Source organism: Micropterus salmoides, unplaced genomic scaffold (assembly GCF_014851395.1).
Source record: "Micropterus salmoides isolate LMB-PRFRI ecotype aquatic unplaced genomic scaffold, ASM1485139v1 Ms_hic_scaffold_11, whole genome shotgun sequence".
NCBI lineage: Eukaryota > Metazoa > Chordata > Actinopteri > Centrarchiformes > Centrarchidae > Micropterus > Micropterus salmoides.
The window spans coordinates 1398703-1425754 of NW_024040152.1; the positions used below are offsets into that span (position 1 = coordinate 1398703).

General features: G+C 38.9%; 2 protein-coding genes and 1 long non-coding RNA gene across 4 annotated transcripts in view; 2 read left to right on the forward strand and 1 right to left on the reverse strand.

Moving 5' to 3' along the window:
• The window catches only part of atp2c1 (ATPase secretory pathway Ca2+ transporting 1), a 79042-nt gene extending 75650 nt beyond the window's left edge, over window positions 1-3392 (forward strand). For both annotated transcript variants that reach the window (XM_038710342.1, XM_038710341.1), the window contains exon 27: window positions 696-3392. In XM_038710342.1, coding sequence (XP_038566270.1) covers window positions 696-817 — 122 coding nt within the window. In that variant the 3' untranslated portion in view covers window positions 818-3392. The remainder of the gene's footprint in view (window positions 1-695) is intronic.
• A 5137-nt stretch (window positions 3393-8529) lies between these two features.
• Window positions 8530-21488, reverse strand: aste1a (asteroid homolog 1a). The gene is made up of 6 exons (XM_038710343.1): window positions 21296-21488; window positions 17918-18753; window positions 16496-16801; window positions 15109-15313; window positions 13718-13862; window positions 8530-9960 (listed from the first exon to the last, which is right to left on the reverse strand). Exons 1-6 carry the CDS (start codon window positions 21420-21422, stop codon window positions 9576-9578), a joined length of 2004 nt encoding a protein of 667 aa, XP_038566271.1. The 5' UTR covers window positions 21423-21488; the 3' UTR covers window positions 8530-9575.
• Window positions 19499-25602, forward strand: LOC119896916. The gene is made up of 4 exons (XR_005443319.1): window positions 19499-19939; window positions 21544-21632; window positions 24164-24373; window positions 24570-25602. It is a non-coding gene; the product is annotated as an uncharacterized LOC119896916 (long non-coding RNA).
• The last annotated feature ends 1450 nt before the right edge of the window (window positions 25603-27052 follow it).

Genomic DNA, 27052 nt, shown 5'->3' on the forward strand with positions numbered 1-27052 from the left:
ATGTAATACTACCCCTGGGGATGACCTAATTAGGATGAGGAGGATCTGATACAATTTCCCAATACCTTTTATGTAACAGTTATTTGAAACAAAAAAATAGATAACAACAATAATAATAATAGGCTACCAATCAACTACTATGGCTTCAGCAGGTAGCATTTTATGCAATGTATTGAATGAAATAATGGAGCAGTGGATAAGACACATGCCTTTGGTGTGAGAGACCCGGGTTCAAATCCACTGTGAGACACCAAGGTTTCCCTGAGCAAGGCACTTAACCCCTAATTGCTCCAGAGGTGTGCGACCTCTGGCATATATAACAATTGTAATTCGCTTTGGATAAAAGGGTCAGATAAATGTAAAGTGTATAAGTACTCAATTGGTATCAGTATCACTTTAAGGGTACTGGTATCAGCGTCCACGTTTATTCCGCATTCCAACTTAAGAACACATGAACACACACTGAAGTCGGAAAAACTACTTAACAACTCGGGGAAATGGGGCCCATCCGAGGAGCACCTGAATGCACCGTGAGCCGCTGGTTGCAATTCACAACCCTCACCACTAGATGCCACTACAACTTACACACTGAACCTTTAATTGTGGTAAAACAAAGTGGCTGTTTAATGAAGTCTTTTGTTGCACATGTAGCATCATAGCTGAGTTAGCTTTGTGTTCTGATCTTCCTCCTGCAGACCTGCTGTTCCTAGTGACCCTCACCTCCTCTGTGTGCATGGTGTCCGAGATCATTAAGATGGTGGAGAGGTGGAGGGAAGCTAAAAAGAGCCCGCCCTCCGACTTCTTCCACGAGGTATGACACACCCCCACGCCGCTGGCCCCGCCATGCTGAATGGCCGAAGGACTCTGAGCCTTGGAGGAGGAGGAGGAAGAAGAAGAGGAGGACAGTGATGGGTTTTAGGATATCAGAACTGATGGCACTGACTATATAAGACTGACAAGACTTGAGGGATTTTCCTGGGAGGGAGGAGAAATTCTGGTCTGGGACTGGAGCTTCAGCCTCAGGTTGCAGTGACGGAGGGAGGTGAGTTAGCAGACTGGACTTTAATTGAACTGGGAAGACATGATGGCTGCTGGGAGATCTGATCCAATAAACGGCTTTAATACCGATCCACAGCAGCGGTTCAGCTCATGACCCCCCCCCCCCCCCCCGACCGTAGCTTTTGGGGGAAACTGATTTAAACATTGTCGGCGTGAACCCAGCTCCAGTCTGCTCCTCTTCATTTAGGACGTTAACCCTGTGAAGATTCAAGGCTGTGTGCAATTCTTTGTGTTCTTCCTTCTTTTTCAATCTTATCCTTTTTAGAAGGTGTTGACCACTATTCTTTCTTTTAGCGGTCGAAGGCGGTGACTTCACGCACGACCACGACTTTGTTTTGATTCCTCTACAGATGGGTTTACAGGACATGGTGGAGGTGTAACGGTACAAAGTTTTTATCACAGCAGGGAACAGAAAATATAACATTTTTTGTTCTAATTTCAGCTGGAAATTAAGACACTGAAGCATTTCCATATTTCCTAGAAAACTTAAGGCAATATGTCCGTGTTGCTGTACATTAAATACAGAACTGTATTCATGTAAAGGAACATAACAGTGCACTTTATTGCATATAAATCTTTAATTGTGTGTTTTCTACTGTGAAAGTCTGTGGCTGCCAATATTAAAATCAAAATGTCATCTTCCATTTATGTCCATAGATTTTCAAATTACATTTTTTAATGGACATTTTCATAATAGGAATAAGGTTTGTCATGTGATTATGGAAACGGTCTGTGTTCTGCAAATGAGGGTGCATATAATAGAGGTAGATAGAATAGAAATTTTACCTGACGAAGGGATGAGGACTGAGACAGTTAATTAAAAGTGCATTTATTTAAAAATCAGGATGTAAATCTTTAAATCCAGTTTACATTATAAATTTATATTTAAATCTGATTATTATTATAGATTGAAAAATTAGTCACTTTAAAATGATTTTATTCAGTTTTTGTTATGTTAGTAATTATGCTTTTCAACAATGAAAATGAAAGTTGGATTTTTTTCGTGTGTGTCACAACTGGAAAATTAGATTTTGTAGAAATGTATTTGTATCAGGATTCAACACCTTGTTTAAGTGATTTGATTTTAGTGTTGGCAGCCATACACTTCCATACACAGACACTGACATGAAACACTTTGGTGGTTTTTGTAGGACGGGATAATATCTATATGTACATTTGCTTATTTTTTTGGATTACTTTGAAACTTTAACTTTCTTTCCTTGAGAATTTTTTCTTCAAACAAATTAAGTTCTGAAATTTAACAGTTAGAGGAACTCCTAAATAAAATGGTGTCATTTTTAATTGAATCAGGAACTGTCGGATCAGACAATAATTAAAATCAGAGAATAATTACAACAAGATTATTAATCTGACCAGACTTCTGACTGACCATGTTTTTGTCTTTTGTCCCAACAGCTTCTCATCCCAGGGCGTCAGATATTGGTATTTGATGCACAAGGTACCCTTTAGAGTCCTTGTGAGATGCCTTTTTAATATGTGGTGTGTGTTGACATAAGTAAAGTACGTAATGGCGGATGGGTTACTTTAAAGTGCAGGACATTGACGGGTACCTTGTGCAACAAATAGCTTTCTATATTTGTGTCTATAGTGTCTATATTTGATGCCCTGGGATGAGACCGGGCTGTTTGTCCAGTCCAGCTTAACCAAATACTACTGCCATAACAAGCACAGGTGTTAATTAACAAAATATTTGGTGCACTAACGGTTTAGGAGGCGTAATCGTACCATTGCACCTCCACTACACGGGCTTGTTTCTGGGATCCGCATGTTATGTTTCACGCTTCTTTCTACGTACAATGGTTTATTTAAATTAAAACGGAAATCTGGTTTCTGTTGAGCAGCTATCGTATTTAAGCTCCATCACGCTCGCCACCTCGTCTGTGGCGGCGAACGACTCTTCCTCTGGCCACAAACCGGCTGCTGTCTGCAGATTAGGAACTTTATTTTTCCTGCAAAACAGCAGAGGTGGAACATCCTGACGCTAAAATGTGGAATTAGGCCTCAAAAACTCGCCAACACAACTGACACGGTTGCTTTCAGGGTACACAGAAACTTTAGTAACAATGCTTTCTCATCCTGTGCCTTAGAGAAGTCATTGATAATTTTAATTATCTCCACTCCTTTAGTGGACGGAAGCCCTTTACTGATGCATGGCTTTTCTGTTTAATCAGTTTTAAATTATTTTTTTTTTAAAAGAACAATCATATGAAATATTAACTTATTTTCCATTTATAGTTGATATATAGAGAAGCCAGGGTGCTTTCTGGGAAATGTAGTCCACATGACTTTTAATATGTAGTTATTGTTGTTTTTTTGTTTGTTTCTTCCAAAAGGCACATTTTCACAGGTGTTTGCTAAATGAACAGTAAGAAAGGAGGGAAGAAAATACCTTCACCCTGCTGCTGTTTCCTAAAATTTAAATCTTGTTTTATTTTATACAGTTCACATTACTGATAGATGTTCACTGCAGCAGAGTTCAGGTGTTCTTTTGCTTTTCATCCGGGATTTTGGTTTATAACACGATTTGTTTTTTTTGTTTGTTGTTTTTTTTTGCTGATGTTGGCAAAAAGCTTTTAATTTCTGAAATGAGAAAATGACCAGAAAAGGGGGGGGGACATATTAAAGGAAAATTACTGTTTTTACAACCTGAGTCTTATTTTTGTAGTTTCTTTCATCATTCCTGTTGGTTCTGATAAGACTTCTGAACTGACATCTCTAACTGTGCATTCAGACCAAAAGCATGTCAAATTTCACAAATAAGGCAAGTAAACACAACCCAGTTTACTATAGCGGTATGAACCCAAAATAAACATTTTGCTGTGATTTAATTGTAATAAAATAGATCAAAAAGATGCAGAATTCACTACAAAATGACACCGATTTGTTTTACATATGAATTGTCATGTCTGTCTTTTAAAATGCATGTTTTTTAAATGGAGTTTTGATCGATCAGTCCTGTGTTCTGCTAACTTGTTCACAGTACAATGATAGCTGGAGCTTACCAGGTAGTTCAACTTCCTAGCTTAGTCTTCTCCAAGCAATGTCCACTTTTGGTTTTTAATTAACTATGAAGTAGTAGCACAGAGCTGTGTGTCCACTGAAGCTAGTGGAAGTCCGAAACACACGGTGGCATGCTGCTGAGAAGTGCCACTGAAGATAAATAAATATTTTAAATTCCAAAAACTACTAGTAAAAAGTTTAATAAAAGCAGTTAACTCCATCACGTCCTATGCTCGCCTCGCTTTTGGTGTGAAAGTACCATTACTATTACTGGATATAACGTACAGCATAATATCTCACTGGACTCAGCAACAAGAATATTCAGATAGAAGTATTCAGTAAGCACTATTGTATAAGAAATTATTTAAAAAAAGACTAATTTAATGAGTCTTAGAAAGAAATGTGAGCAGACAGGTTTGAAACAAACCAAAGTTTAGTTTTGGTGAGCATTATTTGTACAGCACATTTTCATACACCAGGGCAGATCAATGTACTCAACAGTAGAGCTGCGATGACTAATCAGTTACTTGTAAACTATTAAATTAAATCGATTGATTAATTAATTTAATAAAAACTTAATTTGATGATCGATTCATTGTTTTGAGTCTTTTTTTTTTTTTTTTAGAAAAAAAAAGACTAAATTTGAATAAAAATGTGAATGTTTTCTGGTTTCTTTGCTCCTCTTTGACAGGAAACACTGATCCACATTTTGTTTCATCGTTTTGACATTTTATGGACTAGACAACTAATCGATTAAATCGTGAAAATTATCAACAGGTTAATCAGTAATAATAAGTAAAAGATTTAGAGTTGTAAATGGTGCGAAAGTACAGGCCAAGGGATTAAAAAAATGTAGTGCATTTTTAAAATCAAGTGGGGGGAAAAAAACACATTTAGATGCACAATTTAATTCAATTTTGACATTTTTTTTAACTAAATACTGAGTTAAAAAGTTTTCAGCCTGTCTAACTGCTTCTGTTTCTTCTTGTTATTGGGCCCCAGATCAAATTTTAAGCCATAAAGAAGCTGAAAACTCAGGTTGTACTAAACTCAGCAAAACCGATGTTTCTCCCGCTGTGATTAACTTAACGATCACATGACCATCCATCCATCTCTATCACTTGTTTTTGAGGTCTCTTTCCCGTTCTCCCTATGGCCAGATGTGATTGAAAACCTTCAGTTCATGTTTCCTGTTATTGATCCAGATGTTCTGTTGCTTTCTTTGTGAACTTGTACATTTACTCTGTAAAATAAGAGAAGGTTCATCTCTTGTTTTAACAACATTCATGTGCACTTGTTATATAAATTGTGCTTTTCTATTATCTTCTGTGTGTCGGGGGCCAAATGTACGGAAGACGATTAGGGTTAGGATTTTTTTCATTTTTTCTCCACTTTATTGACTCTTCAAAATAACAAACTGGCATCTCTGTAATGTTACATAAACCTAACATTTAACTAAATCTAAGCAGCAAACAACTTAAAAATAGATGAATACAAATAAAATAAACTAAGAATTTTAATTGAATTGAAAATACAAAATCAAAATACAATGTAAGTAACTCAGAGTCTGAAGGCACCATTCTTTTCCAGTGTTTTATTGACCGGAAAAAATTTCAAATCACTAATAAATGATGTAAAACTTCAAAAAAAAAAATCTATACTTTACGAATATAAAATGTAGCTATAATGAAAATATTGTTACACAACAACTCAGTATCTTTGTTTTCCGTAAAACAACCAAACTCCATTATGGTAATAAAACCAGGGTTTACAATCTTTGTACCTAACAATCATATATTCTGTAAACAAATAATTTAACAACATTAAAGCTGTAGAAAAGATGTCCCTGAGAATAAAAAATTAATTACATGGGTAGATATCATTAATTGTTTTGAAATGAACCTCTTTAATTTTAGGAAACAAAGGATATGATCAAAATCTTTCTTTTCACAGGAAGTGGAGAAAATTTTTTTTCATCATCAATCATCTCAATGTTATCACCTTTACTAAGTAAATAATTATACTTATCAAGTATAGTAGAGAATAGCAGCATTACAGTAGAATATTGTAACAATCCTTTTATAAAATTTGTTAAAGTCAGAATTCTGAATTTAAACTCTGAAATCATAATTATTTGTACATGTGGCACTAATCATCTTCCGTACATTTGTGAGTGGTCTTTTTTTTTTTTTGTTCCAGCGAGGCTGATTGTCTTGAAGGTATCTCGCAAAGCAAATCAAACCCCCCCACCCCCTTAAGACTCTCAATTGCTGTTGTAATTAATGTAATCAATGAAGTCAGTTTTCAAGCATTCCGTGTCTTAAATCTGAGGAAAATATCATTGGGTTTGGTACAAGAAAATTTAAGATGACGACTTTGGGGGGCGGCTGTGGCTCAGGAACCCCCGGCTCCTCCAGTCTGCATGTCAAAGTGTCCTTCGGCAAGATACTGAACCCCAGTTTGCTCACGATGGCTGTGCCATCGGTATGTGATGGATTAGTTTCTTTTGTCTGATGAGCAGTTGGCACCTTGTATGGCAGCCTCTGCAGTGAATGAATGATGGTGAACGGGTGAATGTGACTTGTAGTGTAAAAGCGCTTTGAGTGGTCGAAAGATCAGAAAGGCGCTTTACAAGTACAGTCCAATTACCATTTTGGGGTTTTAGAAAGTGTGGTGGACATTATTCAATAATTTATGAATGAGCGATTTATCTATATAGAAATCAGCAAATGAATCAATAATGAAAATAATCAGTAGTTGCAGCCCTGATCAAAAGCGAAGATACTTGATTTTAAAGTTTTTTTGGGTTTAAATGTGTTACATAAAATTTACATTAATTTATTAAATTTACAAAGTGGTTTTGGGACTGTTTAAATAAAATAAACCAGAAGTAACTGAAGTCAATAAATGTAATCCTAGTCAATTAATCAATAAGTTATTCATTTGAATCGTCATCATCATCGTGTATTTATTTTTAGGTTGTTTGGACAACAAAAATTAAACTAAAGACTCTGTTAATGTTTCCGCAGTCTGGAAAATTAATCAACAACAAATTTGAGAATCAATTACATTTTTGAAGCAAAAATGTCAAACAAGTGCTTCAGCTTATAAAGTGAGGATTTTTAATACTTTTCTTTGTTTTATGTCGTTGTAAACTTGGGGGGGGGGCTTTTGGCGAAAACAAGCACTTTGGAAGTAAACAAACTACAACACAAAGTTGTAACTCTACAGAAGGAACAGCAACATGGATGTTTTTAGAGTGTTAATCCACAAAGAACAATGCTAAATTTCCTTTGTTTTTAACAGTGTAACTAAAGGGAATCAAACCAGCACAACCAGACCAACAAAACACGAAATGGACGGAGGCGTCCACAAATGTCTAGCTATAAAATCTGTCTGACATTTAGAGCTGATATTTGTTTTGTTTTGTTCCTTGAGCAACCATACCCACACATTTACAACAACTAAACTAAAAACAACCAGTTTCATATTTAAAAAGGAGACAACATATTACAGACGTTTTCATACACCTTAGGCCTGAACAATTAATCTAAATTTTGTAAAACGTCAGTAAATACACCATTTTAAATTAAATATTGTTGTGCTGCAGAGATGTCCTGACCTACACATGATATTCTACAGCAGTGGTTCTCAAACTTTTTAACATCATGGACCCCTAATCTGACAAATTAGATCACGGGCCCCCATTTGCTAAGATTTTTGCTTTTAGATGTTTTATTATGGACAGTGTATGAAACCCAGGATCCAAGCAGTCATTGTGTTACTGAAGTGAAGGAATTATAACAAAAATTTTACTTTTCCCCTTTTTGCTGGCGACACCCTGTAACCCTCTCAAGGACCCACCACACTACAGACTTAAGAAAACATTGTTTTATTTTTTTACAACCAGTCCCCTAAAAGGTCACACCATAAATCTAATTGTTTTTAAATGAGAAAAATTATATAAAAATTCTATTTCCCCATATTCCCACAATTTGATATTTTATTCAGCTCTAATAGTTTTTTTTGTTTGTTTGTTTTTAAGTGCATATAAGGTATTTGGGGCAGTAAAATATTTTACACTTGAATATTTAGGAAATATAGATTTATATTAATGTGTATTTTTATTTTTTTTTGTAATTTCTGACAGACTGCAGAGCTTTGTGAAGTGCTGTTTTTAAGCTTCTTTCTCCGTCGTCTCGGCTGTTTTTACTCTCTGCAGAAGTTTTGTCTGTTTTACTGTTTTTCAGCATGTTTAATGTCTGAAAAACCAAATCTCATGTGAGAATTAAACAGAAGCTGCTGAGGTTCAAACTGAGCTGCTGCTGCGAAGACCAGTCACACCACTGACTCGCTCTCTTTATCTTCTGTTTATTTATAGTGTGTGTGTGTGTGTGTGTGGGAGAATGAGAATAAAATGTTTATTAAAATTTTATAAATCTTTTAAATAAACTTTCACTTTGTTTTTATTCGCAACTCATATTCAGAGGCAGTTTGAGTAGCAGAGAAGAGTTTAATCCTTCATTTAAAAAATATAATTTTACACCATAAAACAAGAGATTTCCTTATTTGTATTCCTTCATTCTTACCTCCCATTTAGTTAAAATACACATGTACAAAATAAACACTGACAAATACTGAAACTTTTCATTTTACAAATTTTGTTTGCATTTAAAAAATCGGTCTCTGATTAGCAAAGAAGTTTACAAAATATTAAAACATTTAAAAGTTAAAAGTGCCTGTATAAGTTAAAAAAAAAAAAAAATAGAATTGAGATAAAATCCAAATCTTCTTCAAGCTTCAGTCAGAGAAAATAAGTGTCGGCCCCCAGCAGAGGACAAACAATCAGACCTTTTATACAGAATTTCCCTTCATAGCTACAAACAGAGGGAATATTGATCTGGATTTTAAACTAGTTTGTAAACTACTTTAGATATCGCATATTAGCAAACAGCTAAAAACTTCATAAAGAGACTTGGGCCCCTCCCTTTTCTGTGGACCACCATGGGATCTTACCAATGTTACTGAAGCTAACGTCAAAGAGCTTCCATGTGTAGATGATGTTAAAAGGACCAGGAGTTGTTGGATTAAACACATCAGTTGAGAATCATCTGTGTGTGGAACATAGTTAAGTTAACTGTTTGACGACAAACTGCGACTTTCTTGACTTAAATTATCTTTTAAACTGACAAACATCGTGTGTGTGGTTCAGGACACAATTCAAATGGGATCAAAACATAAGCTGTCTCTCACCGTCAACTACGGTACATATTTTGTTACGAAATACTGTCCCATGGGGCGGAAGGGGAAAGGAGGGACCCTTGTTAGCAAACAGCTACTTTTTTGGGTCAAGTAGCCAAAAATGAATGAAAGCCCCTTTTAACAGGTTACGCTAAAACTGGTAAGATGACAGAATACAAAACAACACATTATGGCAAAAACAGCAGCACCAGTTTGCTTCTGGTCCATAAAGTGGACTTGGAGCTGGACAGCTATCAGAGGAGGTCCTGGCCCCTGCACTCTGCTTTGCGGGCCAGTTCTGGGTTTTTGCACCGGTTGTTTCTCTCCTTCGCTCTGTAACGAGTTTTTATTGACAACAAGTCATCCAGATGTAGATCCAATTGAACTTTGGCCACGCTGCTGATTTCCGTCGGGGTCTCCTCGTCATACTCGTGCAGGAGGAACAGCTGCTGCAGGTTGGTGGTCAGGTCGTCCAGATGCTGCCGCTGTGGCGTTGACGCTACCTTAGGATGAAACTGGTGGACGACTGCCAACATGGACTGATACAGTTTCACACTGGAGGGATCGCTCTTCAGCCTCAGTTTACCTCCAGTCCTCATCCTGTGGACCATCTGGTGGATCAGCGTCCCCTCATATAACCTGAACAACAAGATGGAGATTTAACAGTCAGGGAGACGTCACCTGTATGAGTCACGGTCTTACAGTCACCTGGGAGTCCGTTTAAAAGTCCAGTGTGTAATATTTAGGAGGATCTAAGACGAAGAACAAGTAACTGTAGTTGTCGTAGTCATTGACTGCTTGTCTTTAGCCCCGGCGTTGTTGGCCAGTGTGGCCAGATCCAGCTGATGGATACCAGCCCAAAATATGTTATGAGTGTTTGTCAGTTATTTACCTTCCACGTTTCCTTACCTATGTTACGTTATATTTACATACTTTATATAGAAGAAATGCAAACAGTCAGCCGATGCTTACATAAAGAAACCGTTTTAGGTGCATTACAGCCACCTGCTGGACTGTGGAGTGGAGTGTTGCCCTTATAAATAAATAACCCCATCAAAACCTTCCGATGAAATGACAATATCCTCCACACACTCGTTTGTAAGGCGGCTCATGTATTTGAGCAAGTCGATTTTATTTCATCCAATGCCATCAAAAATGTTTTAACTTCATTCATGGGGGGTTTTGGGTAACTGCATAACTGACAGCGCCAACGGTGTGTGTGTGTAACCATAGTGACAAAACGGTGAAGGAACGCGATCTGTCAGTCAAGAAGATTTTCCAAAACTTTACTCCAGACAGACAAGTGTGGCAGTTTTTAGATTAAGAAGCAAACCAGGCTGTCAGCTGCACACGAGTGTGTGGAGGGTATTGTAATTTCCCTGCAAGGCTTTGATGGCGTCATTTATGAAGAAAACCGTTAAACATCTGAATGCAACCTTGTGGAACTATGTACTGTCTGCGGAGCTGTCTAGTACCGTGAGCAACGTGACTTTGAAGTGAGCGTTGATGTCTAGTAATAATAATAATACATTTCATTTCTATAGCTCAAACACACTTTACAGTAAAACCACAAGTTAGGTACATTTAAAAACAGATAAAAAACAAATAGCAAAAACATGTGGTGCAGAAATACATAAGAGCAAAGGGGCGACCATATAAATAACAAACAGCAGCAGGTGTAATATAACATTATTTGAGGTGAACCATAAAGGATGCTATTGCAGTAGTCAATTCTGGACGTAATGAAGGCTTGTATCAGGGTTTTGGCAGCAGAGAAGGTGAATGATGGGCAGAGATGGGCAATGTTTTTGAGGTGAAATAAGACAGTCCTGGTGACATGATTGATGTGGTGTTCAAAAGTGTAGGTTGCGGATGTGTGGGGATGGAGACAGGGTGGAGTTGTTGATGGAAAGGCTGAAATTGTTGATGTGTTTTGCAGTAGTAAGATAATGATGATTGATTGGATGGAGTACATGCACTCTTAGGTTTTGTTTCAAATTACCTATAAAATACTACAGTTAAAAAATGCCGAACTGTTCCCAAACCAGCCCAAATTTTGTCTAAACTAATTTTGACCTGCACAATCAAAATCAAAACCGGGAACCGCCCAATCTGGCACCACTGCAGGAGGCTTGGGGGCGTGCCCAAGGCTACATCCCCACCCAAATCCTTCACATAAGAAGCAGAATAGTGACAAGCAACAGAGAAAACAGGCTTGTGCTTGATTTCTAAGTGAGGCTAGAGCCCATTGACAAAAATTAAGTAATAGTGGAAGTGATTTATTTATTAATAAGTAATTTCATTGAAAAATTACATGTAGCCCCTTTTAATTAAGTATTTGGTTGTATTTGTCAAAGGTTCAGTGTGCAGGTTTTGGTGGTATCTAGTGGTGAGGGTCACCGCCACTCACTCCTGCCTTTGCAGGCGTGCACAGGAGAAGCTACGGTGCAAAATAATACGTGTGGTCCTCCATTTGTCCAAATTTTACTTCTTACTTACTAACAGACCAGATGACTACTAGGACTACTACTAATACTACTTCGTATGTATTCAACATAGTGACGAAACGCGCTTTGAAGAGCAGTTTGTCCGTTTGGGCTACTGTAGAAACATGGCGACTACCATCTAAGGGGACCTGCAGAGAAGACCTGTTACTATAAGTAACTGAACGAGTATTAATATATTCTGCTGTACAGTGTTGTTGAATTCAGTCATTAAATGTGGTCAGTGCAATGTTTACTCAGTTCCTAAGTCAATGTTCCTTTCCTAACTTTAGATAAGAAAAGTGTATTACAGAAGCATCCTAAGTTTAGGAGAACTGTTAAGCTGTCCTAACTTTACTTTTCCACCAGGTAGTCTTTGCTAACTCTTTAATCCACATGGTTATTAACTGATTCTACCCACGTGTTTGATGACCAAACACTCGTTAGCAGAAGGCTGTAGGCGACGTAACGCCGGATAATGTCATTAGATAAAATAATGTAAAGGCTTGGTGTAACAAAAGGATCCTAATGCAAGTCTTTGGTAGGAGGAGACTGTTAAAGACTAGAAATACATGAAAACATGATGACCTTAGCCCGCAGCCTTTATTATTATTGTTACCGTCATTATTAACTTTGCCCAGATGAGTACCGGCTTCTGCCGGGGTCAGTTAGGGAGCACAGGAGGAGCCACCACCGGGTTCCTCTGACCTTTGGACACAGCAGCTGCCTTTCTCTTCGTATCACTGGTCAGTAGGTTATTTTCTTTTTGATATGTGGCGGTGACTGTGTCCGCTATTTTAGCCCACTCTCTCTCTTTCATCTAACCAGACGAGCGTTACGTGGATTTCCTCCATTTTCAGCTTATTTCATTTAAAAAACGACCAAAAAACAGCGATTAAAAGCCGTTTAGCTCGGCGGGATGAGAAAAGTGGGATCAGTTGCTAGGTAACAGGCAGAAAAGTTGATCACCGATGTTGGATTGAGTATTTAGGATTTTATAACCTGAGATAAGACAGGATTCCTAAAGTTAGCTAGGATTTGCTTCTGTAATACCAAATTGGGTAAAATCCTATCTTAGACTCTTCCTACCTTAACTTAAGACAGAAACTTTCTATAATATGGTCCCAGAGTCTAAACTAAACCTGGAGAAGCAGCGCTGAGTTTTTATGCTCCGTATAACAAACTCCCAGAAAACTGCAGGTCTGCTGAAACTCTCAGCTCTTTTAAATGAAGACTGAAGACTTTTCTTTTTACCTTTAATTAAATCCAATTTAAAGCTGTAGATTAATATCTTACCCTGCACAGTAGCTTTTACTGTCTTTTTTTATTCTGTTTTGATTTTCTATTTAACTATTTAAAAAATTGTATTCCAATCTCTTTTTTGTGTTTCCCTGTGTTGCTTTTGTGTAAAGCACTTTGAATGTCCAATACAAATAATCTTGCCTTGCCTTTAGCATTAGATTGCTGGAAACGAATATATAACAGTCCCTTCAGGATTTCCCAGCCTTTCTTGTGATCGTTGCAGCCTGAAATTCCTGATTTTACGGCAGCTTTTCTGAAAGATTGCGATGAAAGCTGTGATGTTTTGGGGGGGCGTTTTTTTTTTCCTCGATGAAATTGTTGAAATAAGTGAAAACTGCAAAGGTAGGTGTGATTTTTTTTTTTTTTTACTTTAGAATTCTTGTTGATTCATCCATCCATCCCTGCACTCACAGCTGACATTTTTTCAGCTTTGAGTACTTTTAGTTAATTTTTAACATTTACAATGCATTTTTACTGCGTGGTATTAGTACTTTTAGGTAAGTGAAGGACCTGAATACTTCCTCCATCTCTGTTATAATGTGCTGCTTTAAACCTAAAACAAATGTGATTAAATGAAGTTCCAGTACAGTTTGATTCCTGTGGAGACTCACTGAGAGACTTGTGGTTCAGCTAAGGGGAAGCCCAGCAGCTGGTTCAGGTGGATGCTGTTCTTCAGGCAGGCCTGCCACTCGTTAAACGCATGAGCCACGCCCACATCCACCCTTTCCTTAAAGACTTGATTTGTTGTCTGCAGACCTGCAACACACACACATCATTTACAGGTTATACTGCTGTCCTATCACTGTTTTATATGTGTGTTTAATATTATTCCACTATGGTGGCCCCTAAGGACATTACAGGTTAAAAAGCTGAGTTTCACTACCAGTCAGTCAGAACAGAAGCAGTCTCTCGGATAAGACACAAAGCATCTTGAGTATCTTCGAGTATCTACACTTCCAACCCCTAACCTTTAACATGCACTTCCTGTGCTCTTCTTCTATCTCCTTAGATTTGTCTTGATTGTATTGATTGTGCTATTCGTTAACTCTGAAGCCTAGTTCGGGGATGGTACAATGGATAAGACACATGCCTTTGGTGTGAGACCCAGGTTCGAATCCACTGTGTCCCTGAGCAAGACACTTAACCCCTGTAAGTAGCTTTGGATAAAAGCGCCAGCTAAATGAATAAATGTAAACATAGTTCACACTGCACAATTTTTGCCCTGATTTGCCGGTCAGAGAGCTCAGCAACCATCAGGCCGTGATCAGGGGTAAATCAGTGGTCAGTCGTTAAGTGTGAACTACTGAACGACGCATCAAAACGGCTCCCCGACACATCGCTGACACATCACCGACGCCAGCCAGATATCTAGCAAGCCAAATATCTGGATATCTAGCTCAGACAATCCCTGCTACCTGCTTGTGCTAATCCATTCTTTCACTCATATTCTTTGTCTTTATAATTGGCATCTTTATAATAACAAACAACAGCTGTTTTATGTGTGTTTTCATGACAAAACGTGGTTTGGAGACCAGCGCCGGGTGACACGGCTTCTGTCAGCTTGCAGGATGGCAAGTTGTGTAGTGTGAACAGCACGGCGATAGGCCGACACTTGTAGATCTCTTACTATATTGATGTTTATTGATGCTTGTATGTTGTTCCTCAAATGTAAGTTGTTTTAGATAAAGGCATCTGCCAGATGAGTAAATGTAAATCTTGAACCAAGTCCAGTTGCCTTTTGATTTTAACCTTCCTTGGGTAACTGTGACCTGGATGGCTGAGAACCTTCACAGACTCTAATATAGACCAATCAATTACTGAGAAAATAATCTGCAAATGAATCTGTCTGAAAACAGTTGTTATTTGAAGCTGTAATGGAAGTATAGTACTATTATTTGTGTGTGTGAGAGAGACTCAGCTGATCAGTGAAGTAACCCAGATATGAAAGTACCCAAGTGGACCCGGTTAAGGTCAGAAGCATCATGGCGTGTTTGTTCAGTACCTGCTCTGTGCCTCAGTGCGTCTCCGTTGCTGAGTCCCAGCAGCAGAGCCTTCAGCTGACTCTCATCCAGGGGAGGTTGAGCATTCTGCAGCCAGAAGCAGGTGGCGGCCACTGGGAGGCGCAGCTGAGGCGGCAGGTGGCTCAGCGAAGCCTCAGTCACCCCCAGAGCCTCCAGTAACACCTGCAGACGCTGAGAGGGCTCCACCTGGGGGGTAAGGGTTAATATGAAAAATTCAATTTAACTTTGTTCATCTCACACAGGGAGCTTTGAACATAAATAAAACGAAAGCAGACCGCACAAGACATTAAACACAACCCAGTATCTATAGCTGCTTTCACACTGCCTTATTTTCCAGGAGTATTGTGCCAATATGCCAGCTCGCTGCGCTGTATGAAAGGTACGGAGCCAGAAAGAGGGGTCCGATTTGATCCGCCTCTGAGCCAGGAACGCTGTCTGTGTGAAAAGCTGGATCGCTGTGTGAAAGCACACATGGTTGCGGGATTATGCCTGCAAACTTTTGTTTAGTACAGTATGAATTAGCAAATGCAGCGTATTGGCTGATATTCTTTCCACATTTATTGCAGGATCTCTGTATGAAAGCAGCTTTACTCACCATAGTAAGTATTTAAGAAAGATTTGAAGTGAAATTTCAAATTGAAGTGAATTTCTATTTACATTTTTTTTGTTTGTTTATTAAGTGTTTGCCTCAATTTATATTAAAAATATGAAATTAAAGGATTGTTTGTTGGAGAAAAAAATACTGTACTGGCTCTGTTTGACTAAGCTATTGTTTGTTGCATTAGTTTGATATTAATTTGCTTGTAATAGCTACTTTAACTTTGTCTCTGTTAGCTAAGTTTGATACCACCGAATGTGGTGTGCTGTTTGGTCCAAATATCTGAGAATGATCATTTCAGTGTACTGTGTGTAAATGCTCCGTACTTGTATAGTCTTTTTGACCACTCAAAGCGCACACATTCATACACTGAGCCTAAGTGCTCAAACGGAAACTAACATTCACACTCACTCATACACTGGCGGAACAGGGGCAAATTGGGGTTCAGTATCTTGCCCAAGGACACTTCGACACGCAACCAGGGGGGGGCCAGGGATTGAAACGCCGACCTTCCGATTAACGGCCAACCCGCTCTACCTCCTGAGCCACAGCCGCCCTATTGTGTGAGTGTAATGAGTGTTCCTCAGCTCATGGTCCAGTATGTTTTCTGATTAACTGTGTATTGAAATTAAAGTAGTGTCATTAAAGAAAGGAACCTTGGATGATGTGAGCTTAATAAAGTCTCAGTTTTGCAACACATTTGAAAATGGTGGGGGTCATCTCTACTAAATATAATGATGCACTTGCGGTAGTTTGAATGAAAGCTTCACCTTATCCAGCAAGTTGAGCTTCAGACGCTGAGTGACCGGTGTGAAGACAGGTTTGACTTTGATAAATTTCAGCTGGAGGCCGTCCCTGTCTCGCTCCTCCACCTGGAGCGCCCCCCGTCTGCCCAGCAGCAGCCCGTACATCACCTGGCGGAGCGGCCTGGAGATCAGGTTGGAGCTGGGGAAGTCAGCGTGGTCCACGGGGAAGCCGAGGGGCATCCTCTGCAGCAGCAGCACATCCAGCACATCAGGAGTGAGCTGGGCCTGCGTCAGCGGCAGCCGGGCCCAGTCTGGGACGAGACCTGCCACCTCCAGGAGGACAGAACAAAGTGAGCATATTCAGCAGACTTTCATTAAAGTTTCTGCACCAATTTATGGTGAAAATGTTTTTATTTCTGTAAAAAGAAACACAAAATTAAGGTGGCACGTGACATTTCAAAATATATAATAGAATCGGAGTCAGTGCAGCTCTCAGTCATTCTGTGCTGCTTTCAGATCTGTTTCTCCTGTAGATCAAGAAGTTGTTAAAGTTACTGACTGGTGCTGCACGTTTTTGGGTTATTTTATAATCAGTAGCTTTTTTTTAGCCCAAGTTACTTTTTTTGGACAACACACATTTGTTTATTTAAGATTTTAATTGCATTGCATGTTTTCTTAATGTGCAAATAAATCTTTCTCAAGGCATTTTCATTTGTTATTAAACTGCAAGCTATATTAGAGAAGGTTTTTTTAACTGATTAAGCTCTGAAAAAGTTATTTCAGTAAGTGGTGGGGACATGACCCCAATGACACCTGTGGGGCTGCAACTACACTAGAGCTGCAACGATTAATCGATTTCAGTAATTTCTAGTCTAAATTCTCTGATTCCAGCTCATTAAGAGGACCTGTGGTGTATGTAGATATAAATGTCTCATTCTAAGGTAAAAAACATAGCGGTTCATTATGTAAGGTCGTCAGACACCACTAAAAACACAGTTATGGATAATATATATTACATTTCTGTCAATACATACTAAATATTACACACTGAACCTTTAAAATGATTTGAGTAAGAAATTTTAAGAAAGAAAAATCAAAATTCTCTGATTCCAGATAAATGAATGTGAATATTTCCTGTTTTCTTTCCTCCTCTGTTACAGTAATCTTTAGGTAGGATATAAGTATATCTTTAGGTTTGAGGACAAAATAAGACATTTAAGACATCCTTTTGGGCTTTGGGAAACACTGATCGACAACTGTTTTCTGACCAAACAACTAAATGATTAACCAAGGAAATAATCAACAGATTAATCGACTATGGAAATTAGTTACAGCGCTAAGCTAAACATTATTCTCATTATAATTTATTTATTTATGTTTAGTCTGTTAAATTTCATTAAACAGTCCAAATGAGGTCCTGCTAACTGACAGAAAGGATTTAATTACTTTTTCCTCTGCAGGGAATGGAGGCGCTATCCCATGAATGAAGAACCTCTTCAGGGAGCTGGGAGGAATCTTGTACTCCTCTATCCCTACATTCATGCCTTGCAGCACCTCCTCTTTTTTCTTCTTGTTCAGCCCTCCCAGCAGCCCCAGCACCGCCTCCAAGGCCTCCTGAGGCTGCTGGAAGCCCCTCAGCCAGCCGATCAGCCCCTCCAGGTGGTGGCCTGGTGTCCCACTGCTTTCCCGGGAGAACTGAGCCCAGCTGATGGACGATTCCATCTTCTGTAGCTTCACGTAATCATTTCCAGCCAAGGCGGCGAAGATGGGCAGGAGCTGGCGCTGGATGTTGAAGAGCGTACAGAAGCTGGAGGCGTTGTAGCTCTTACAGGGGATGTAGCTCTGCGAGCCACTCTTCTTCACCGCCTGCCACTGGAAATGCGAGATGGGCAGCAGCCCCGCCGGGAGGTCGAAGATGTAGAAGTCGCTGTCGTTGGAGAGAACCGGGCACTCCCACTCGTTGGCCAGGGCGGCAATCTCCTGATCGGCCTCTCCAAAGCACTGAGCCAGCGGGATCTGGAGCCGGGTCAGCGTCTGTTTGAACACCAGCTTGAACATCTGTGGCAGAATGTTCTCCTGCCTGCCGCTGACCATCGCTTGATGGGCTCTCCTGGCTCGGTCCTTGGCTCTTTGGGTCAGAGTTTCAAGTTTTTTGTCCGTTTGGTCGGTGCCTCCATCCATGACCACGTACGGCGTGATCAAACACTCTCTGAGGGCTTTGATGAACTTCTCAATCAGCTCCTCAAAAGCAGCATACTCCCCACCATGATTCTGGTCCAGACCTGACCAATCAAACCAAGGAAACACAATGAACAGATTAAACACCACATTACTGCCTGCTCGTTACATAGGGCCTTTCTAAATCTTTGTTTCTCGTCTGTCCTTGTGAAAAGGCCTTACACAAGTTCGTATTTCACCAAGGGTGGTTAAAATTCCCTGAAGAGTTCTTGACAGCACAGATATCCAAGTATTCATTTCAGCATTAAGGCGTGAAGCAGGAAGTAGCAGAGAAAGAGACTAACAACAGAACTGTTTAAAACAATTTTTAACAAGGAATTCAGCTCTAAGTGCATGTGGGCATCAACACCTGGAGGAGGGGGGTGATCAGGAGGAACAGCCTGCCAGATCTGAACCAAGCGGGAAGCTTCCGGTCTGAGACGTCAATCCAATGCGGAAGTCCCTTAAACCTGCATTCTAATAAACGGCCAGCAGGGGGCGACTCTTCTGGTTGCAAAAAGAAGTCCAGCTCCATTAGAAACAGCTTTTTCAGCAGCGCTAATTAAATGTCCACAGAGCAGAGGATAAGAGTCGCCTCTATCCTGATTGACAGGTCCCCATCGTAGCGATTTGTCAGTCACCTTGTAGCCCTGCCCTGAAGCCTCCTCTGCTTTCTGGTCTATGTTCCTCTAAATGGGACCATAATTTACTAAATGAACATCATGCTGTGTTGAAGAAGACTTGAAATCAGCGACTGAGACCATAAACTCATCAGGAAAGTGTTTACTGAGGGAATAAATCAGCTGAGAAGTAGAAACATTTTCTCATAGACTTCTATGCAATCACACTTCTTTCTGCAGTCGGTGGAGTCGCCCCCTGCTGGCTGCTGGAGCGAACGCACACATCATGTGTATATACTGGATACCTGTTTGCTGTGGAAATGTTGATGATAAAAGTTCAAGTCCAACAGGTTTAACAAATACTTATGATGACACAGCTGATTTTTGTTTACATACTATTGACTACATGCTGGTGGCGTCTAAACAGCCCTGACCCGTCGAGGTCCGGACTCCACTGTGTGTTGTGACACCTTTCTGTCAGAACCAGCATCAATTTCAGCAGTTTGACCTACAGTAGCTCGTCTGTTGGATCAGACCACACGGGCCAGCATTCGCTCCCTACGTGTCTCACTGCTGCCCATGACCCTGTCGCCGGTTCACCTCTTTTCCTTCTTTGGACCACTTCTGATAGGTACTGACGCACTGCTAACTGTTTTAGAGATGTTCAGACCCGGTCACCCATTTTTCCTGCTTCTAGCACATCAACTCTGAGGACACAGTGTTCACCTGCTGCCTGATAGATCCCACCCACTGACAGGTAACATGATAATGAGATGATCAGAGTTATTCACGTCACCTGTCAGTGGTCATAATGTTATGGCTGATCAGTGTTTATATAAACATATTTTAAATACAATATAATAAAATGAAAATATATATGATAACTTACACAGCCTATAAACAGTGTACACGTGTACACCCAGAAAGTATTACAGTAATGACAGTGTAAAGTTCCATGGCAGTTATTTATAGTGGCGTGCTCTGGATTGTGATAAATCCAGATGTGAATTGCAGTTATTTATAAATGGAGGAGAGAGTCCACAGAACATATTAATTACCATAAATATAAGTATTACAATGATAACACTTTACCATAACCATCCCCTCCCCTATTCAACATTTATAAGCACTAAACATTTCATATAATTCTGTAATGTAGTTCTACGCAGCTTTAAGGTCGTTTTAGGTGTTTATTTATGTTCAGTATTTGTCAACTTTTAAGTATTTTTCCATATTATTACTGTGCTGTAATACAGCAGCATCCATGAAAACCCACAGGAGGAGTTATAATTGTTAACAAATACATGTTTAACACATACATCTACTTACTTACTACTAAATTTTACTATTTTATTCAAGTTTATGTACAGTTTATAAAATGCTGGATGGGGGATTAATGATATACATTATTACCAGGCGTGTTTATATAACTGAATATATAAAGATTCATCCTCCACACCAGAATCTGGTCCCTTCAGGCACTTGAGCTGATGAAATGTGATGCATTGTTATCCATCAAACTTCCCAGCAGGTAGGTCAAATACAAGATTAAAAAGCTGCTTATATTTTGATGCAACAGCTTTAAAAATTTCATAACTTCCTGCTTCCTTCTTATCTTAACAATCTCTTAATGCTGCCAACACTTCTGCAAACTGAAACTATGAAACTTGTTGTGTTTTTAAATTAAGGTATTGCTATATTTAAGTAAATAAAGGTCCTTGTTAGATTAATGAAAAGTCAAAATGTATGTCTACTGCATCCAGTTGTTTTGACATTATGGAGATAAGAGGTTTCCACCTGACAACAGCTGTATATCTGATAATCAAATTATAATTTTAATCGAAATATAATAAACTGTATGGACGATGAAAGATGAATAAAGTTAAAAGTAAAGTTTTTTTGACCTGTAGTACTTTTATACTAGTAGTATTTGACAACAGTACTGCAGTCAGAATCCTATAATATGAAGTTTGTCTGTGGTTCCTACCTGATTGGAAGTACAGCTGGTAAATCAGGTTGCAGCCGTCGATCACCAGCCGCCTCTGTCTGAACCGGACGTCCCGGTAGATCTCCCGGTGACTGTCCAGCAACGTAGCCAGGCCTTTAACACCCATCTTCGGTCTGATTCTGTGAGCCGATCCCCTTCACCGCCGACCTTATACCAAGGCTGCTGCTGCTGTTTCTGTTTCCTTAAGTTTCGCTTTCCTGACATCATACCACTTAATCTGCCAACAGGTCGCGTCACCAGACTCCTGCACGATGTCATGCAATTTTTAGAAGAAGCAATCAAGTTCAAGAGAAGAAGGAGAAGAAGGCACACTCAGGTAAAACGTGTTTTATTGTGATACAACTTTCTGTGATGATAGTCAAAGCATTTATGCACCTCCTGTTTATTGTTTGTTGAAGAAAACGAGTGTTGTCATGGAAACTGTGTTGTTTTACCAGAACACATATTTATAAATATAAATACAATGTCTCTCTCTCTCTCTCTCTCTGTCTCTCTCTCTCTCTCTCTCTCCTGGTTTGTAGTTCCCTTCTGATACTAAGAGGATGGTAGCTTATATACAAAAAAACAACAAAAACTAGCCTATATGGGTCACAATACTTACAGATTTTGGTCTTAATTTCCCATTCACTTTACGTCTTGTCATAAATAGTACTAGATGCTTAGATACATAAGGTGTACAAATTTCTCCATGAATCGATTGATTGGTTTGCAAAGATTGTGGATTGTGGCCCCAAAGTGACACCTTCACAACACTTTGTTTTGTCCAAACATATTTTACACTACATTCTAATTATTAAAATAATTAAAAGGAAAGCATCAAATCTTCACAGTTGAACCATGAAATGTTTTTGCATGGAAAAAATGACTTAAACAATCAATATTGTTTATTAAATTTATTAATTAAATCAACTAATGTAGCTAATGTTGGGAAGTTTTATAACAAAACATCATATTCTATAAACTTCTGTAAAAGTACCATATCTCCCTCTGAGATGTGATGAATAGAAGTAAAGTAGCATGAAAAGAAAATACTCAAGTACAGTTACCTCAAATTTGTACTTACAGTACTTGGGAAAATGCACTTAGTTACTGTCCACCACTGTAAAGGACAAAATATGAAATTTAAACTGGGACCATGAAAGACCGGACATTTTCATTCCACAACGTTTTATGATGAAAACAAAGTTTGTAGTCCCTTCATGCTACAAACACAGATCCTAAACTTATATTTGGGCATCAAGCATCATTGACGTCCACCTCCTCATTTCCAGACTGGGCCTTTAGGAGCAGCTCACTATATCAATATTAACTTTATTTATATAGATCACATAAAAAAAACAAGGTTGACCAAGTTGCTTTACAAGGTAAAAGTACAACAATACACAACTATACACACTTTCAACCGATTTGTCAGGTAGGGTGACAACAGGTAATTTGGGATAGCTTATGAAAAGAGTATTTTAATTCATCCCTGAAAAGTCAAATTATTGGGCACATGACATAATTCATGTGTCATCACATGGCAGGGTGTGGTCTGCATCAAACAGGCTAAACAAGTCCAATCAAGCAGCAATTTTGATTCATGCAGGTGTAGCCTACTCTTGCTCACTTTATTTAATCCACGGTTTTATTCTTGATGAATGTGGTCTGTGGCAGAATAGACCCCCCAAAAAACAAAAAACAGATTTATAAATATAATAAATATATTTTTTTTAAATGTTGGTATCTTTCATCATTTTAACATCTTAATCAAAAGTCTAGCCTTTTGAGACAGTCATAACAAATCATAGGCTAATAAAAGTAAAATACCTGGCAAATAACCAAACATTTAAAATAATTTAACCGACATGCTACACAAAGGCAAGTGTACCTGTGTAACAGCCCCCCCAGAGGCTAAAGGTGATTTCCCACTATATTTGGATAAATAATCCACCACTGCATATTAATATATTCTATTATATGTGTAACAAACGCAATAGTAGAAGACATTCAGCAGTGAAGTGGCTGCGGCAGCTTCTGGTTGGAGTTTGGAAAAGGAAAGTGGATCCCAGAGGGGGAATATGAAACTGCAGCTCTGAAAAACCTCAACAAGTCACATGACAGCTGATAACAGATAATGTTTATCACACATTTAGACAACACTGTGAAAGTGCTGTTCAACTGAGAGCTGGAAACCAACTTTAACTGCAGTGTTTACCACAGTGGACACTTCTGTTACAGCTTTAGATGTTTAAATGGTTTACAAATAAAGCCGAATGATTATGACATACCTGTGGAAACCTTAAGAGGCCATACATTAATACATAATGACGTTTATATATATCATATATATTATATGACATTGATGTTTATATAATGAATTAATAAATTTATTATGTCATTATCTCTCTAAAACATGTATCGTTTTCTCGAGAAAATTATCCAGTTATCTCTGAAAAAACACATTTGTTGGAGTGGTGATGGGGCAGTGGATAAGACACATGCCTTTGGTGTGAGAGATCTGTATTCGAATCCACTGGGAGACACCACTGTGTCCCTGAGCGAGACACTTAACCCCTAGTTGCTCCAGAGGCGTGCGACCTCTGACATATATAGCAATTAGTGCTTTCAGTTAAACGCGTTATTAATGGCGTTAACGCAAACCCATTTTAACAGTGTCAATTTATTTATTGCAAGATTAATGTTGTTTTTGGCCTAGCAAACTTTGTAGGCTGCCAATACGATTCTAAATGGAAAGTTTACATTTAAAAAGTTGCCAAATGGTTCCATTGACAAGACCAAAGTGACATGTGTGTTTTGTCGTTGTGAACTGAGCTGGACGTAAAGTGCTTCTCTATATTATTGTAGGTATGTGTCTGAACTTCTGGGAGGAGAGAAGTTTATGTCTTGCTCAGCAGTGCTGCCAGCATTGTGTCATCTGTTGCGAGTGTTGGAGGTCACTGAGGACGACCCAGCTTACATGATTAAGTTCAAGGGAACCTTTGCAGCAGACATGGAGGGTCGCAAGGAGAAGACCAACATCACATGGCTGAGAGTTGCAACAGCACTTGACCCAAGGTCAGACTGCCATGCTTCATTCTTACACTCATCCTCATTCTCAGCATTGTGTTTCTCTGTGTGTTTGTTTTGTTAGGTTGCTTGCTTCATTACTTTGTATTTTTGAATTTAGCATTGCAGAGATAGGGGTACTGTCGCAATTTTGTTATACCTGCACCTGTACTTGTATTAAAGTTGCATTTCATATCATTTCAAGGTTTAAGGACCTCAAGTGTCTGAGCAAACCTGACAGGGCTGAGGTGTGGGGTCCACGCCTTGCTCCTGGAGAGGAAGAGGCCTGCACAGCCGGGTAACCAAATCACGCCTGAGCCTCCTATGAAGAAACCAACTCTCATGCTTGCACACGAGTCTTCGTCTGATGAAGAGGAGGACAGTATTGAGCAATGTCTGGAGCGCTACAAGGCAGAGCCTCTTACTGGCACGGATGACTGTCCCCAGGAATGGTGGTCCACACATGAAGGGGCACACAGTGAAATGGCCCGCCTTGCATGCAAGTACTTAGCAACACTGGCCACATCAGTACCTTGCATGCAAGTACTTAGCAACACTGGCCACATCAGTACCTTCTGAAAGGTTGTTTTCACTGTCTGGGCATGTTGTACAAAAGAAGCGAGCTTCCCTGTTGTCTGAAAATGTCAACAGGCTTGTCTGTTTGAGTAACTGGCTCAAAGCAAAGAAGTAGTAGGCTTACCTTTTATTGGTAACCGACAGTTACTGTTCATTCTTTCTCAAATAAGAGGCTGGGTTGATGAGCCTCTGGTGAATAAAGAGCAGTAGCCTGACTGCTATGTTCAAAGCAAACTTGAGAAAAAGAAAGTATTAAGCCATGGTTTAACTGCACTATAGGCTGCTGAGTCCTAGTTTACCGTACATGTGCACTTTGTAATTGTATTTTGTATTTCCCCGTTTTGATCACTTAGAAAGGGCTGCTGAAGGGGTTTGTGTGACAAAGTATTTTTTCACCCTTCTATTGATGAACAGTGTTACACTGTGTGAAAGATTATTTGCTCCAAGTGTGAATGTTAGTGTGAAATTGAACACTACTACTACTACTAGTATATGCAAATGTTGTTTTCAATAAAAAAAAATTGTACTAAGTAAGCAGATCCACTTTTCCATGTTGATAAAAGCATTAAAATGAAAAAAGAAAATGGGACAAAAAGAAATCAAGGGACATTTAGAATGCAATTAATTGCGAGTTAACTATGACATTAATGCGATCGCGATTAAATATTTTAATCGTTTGACAGCACTAATAGCAATTGTAAGTCGCTTTGGATAAAAGCATCAGCTAAATGAGTAAATGTTCCAAGATAAAACAAAACAAATAAAACGCAATACTAGAACACAGCAGCTTCAGTTCAAAAGGTTTGAGTGTGGAAAAGGAAAGTGAAACCTACGGGAGCCTAGAGGGGGAAATATAAAACTGCACCTCTGATAAACCTCAACACATGACGGCTGATAACAGATAATTTTTATCTTAGCCCTAAGAGGCCATTCATTCATACATTTTATTTCCTCAGCTTTCCCGTGATAACGAGTTAATTTAGTTTGTTTCTCTAGATCTCGAGTTATTTATGGCATTATCTCAAAATAACGTGTTGGGAATGAACAACAAGAAAACGGGATACTTTTCCTGACTTCGCGAGATAACGAAACTTTGTTCTTCCGAGATAATGAGGTAATTAATTTGAGAAAACAAAACAATTTTCTAGTACAGGGGTGAGTTTGCCATCGGGCCAATTTTGTTTTAAGCCATTAGATTAGACAGAAAACAGTCCAAGGATAGTTTAAGACTGGTTTTCAGTGTCAGTTTTGACGCGGGCCGCCTGTTGCTGATCACTGTTCTAGTATCAGTAGAATTAAGTGTTACAGGCAGCAGGTAAATGTAGTCTTGCTAACCGTCTTCTTAGATGACGCGCACTAATTTGTAAATCTGTAACCAGTGTTGGGAAGGTTACTTTGGAAAAGTAGTATGTTACCAATTACAAGTTACCCTATTTAAATAATAGTGTAACTATTTCAAATACTTTTTCAAAGTAATGTAACATTTTACATTTAATTACTTTTTGATTACTTTTCTAAATTTCTATTGAATGTTTTCAACTATTAACCATTTTAAAAGAAAGCTTGGAGGCAGTTTAAGTGGCAGACGGGCGGGACTGCAAATTCAAACATGAGAACCAATCAGAAGCTTCAGAACAGTATCAAACTTTACTAAACAGCTGTGGCTAGAAATGGTAAAGAAGACATTGTGCACATCAAAAACATGCAAAGCAATAAAATTAATATTATTCAACAAATAGCCGAGCTTTTTACAGAAAATATTCAGATGTAACCCCCAATGTGATCATGAACATTTTCATAAGTAACTATGTATTTATTTACACATTTACTATAATGGATTACCATTAATTTTATTTTTTTTATTAAATTACATTTCTAAATTAAATGGAACTTTTTACTCCCCAACACTGACTGTAACAGCAGGGCATAAAGCTTTTTCAGCCCATGTCAGGCCTTGATTAAAAAGGTACTAGACCAGTGGTTGACAACAGGCCAAAACCAATGTTGACAACCAGTCTTGGATTATTTTTGGACTATGTTCTGGCCCACCAATTGCTTAAAAAAAATTGTCCCAATGCCAAACTCAGTTGCCAACCCCTGTACTAGACTATC

Coding starts and splice junctions, on each gene's coding strand:
- aste1a (XM_038710343.1), bottom strand. CDS start 21,422: ATGGGTGTTAAAGGCCTGGCTACGTTGCTGGACAGTCACCGGGAGATC. Junction 15,314..16,495: donor AGCTCAACTTGCTGGATAAG/GTGAAGCTTTCA, acceptor CTTACCCCCCAG/GTGGAGCCCTCTCAGCGTCT. Junction 13,863..15,108: donor CGCACTGAGGCACAGAGCAG/GTACTGAACAAA, acceptor TGTGTGTTGCAG/GTCTGCAGACAACAAATCAA.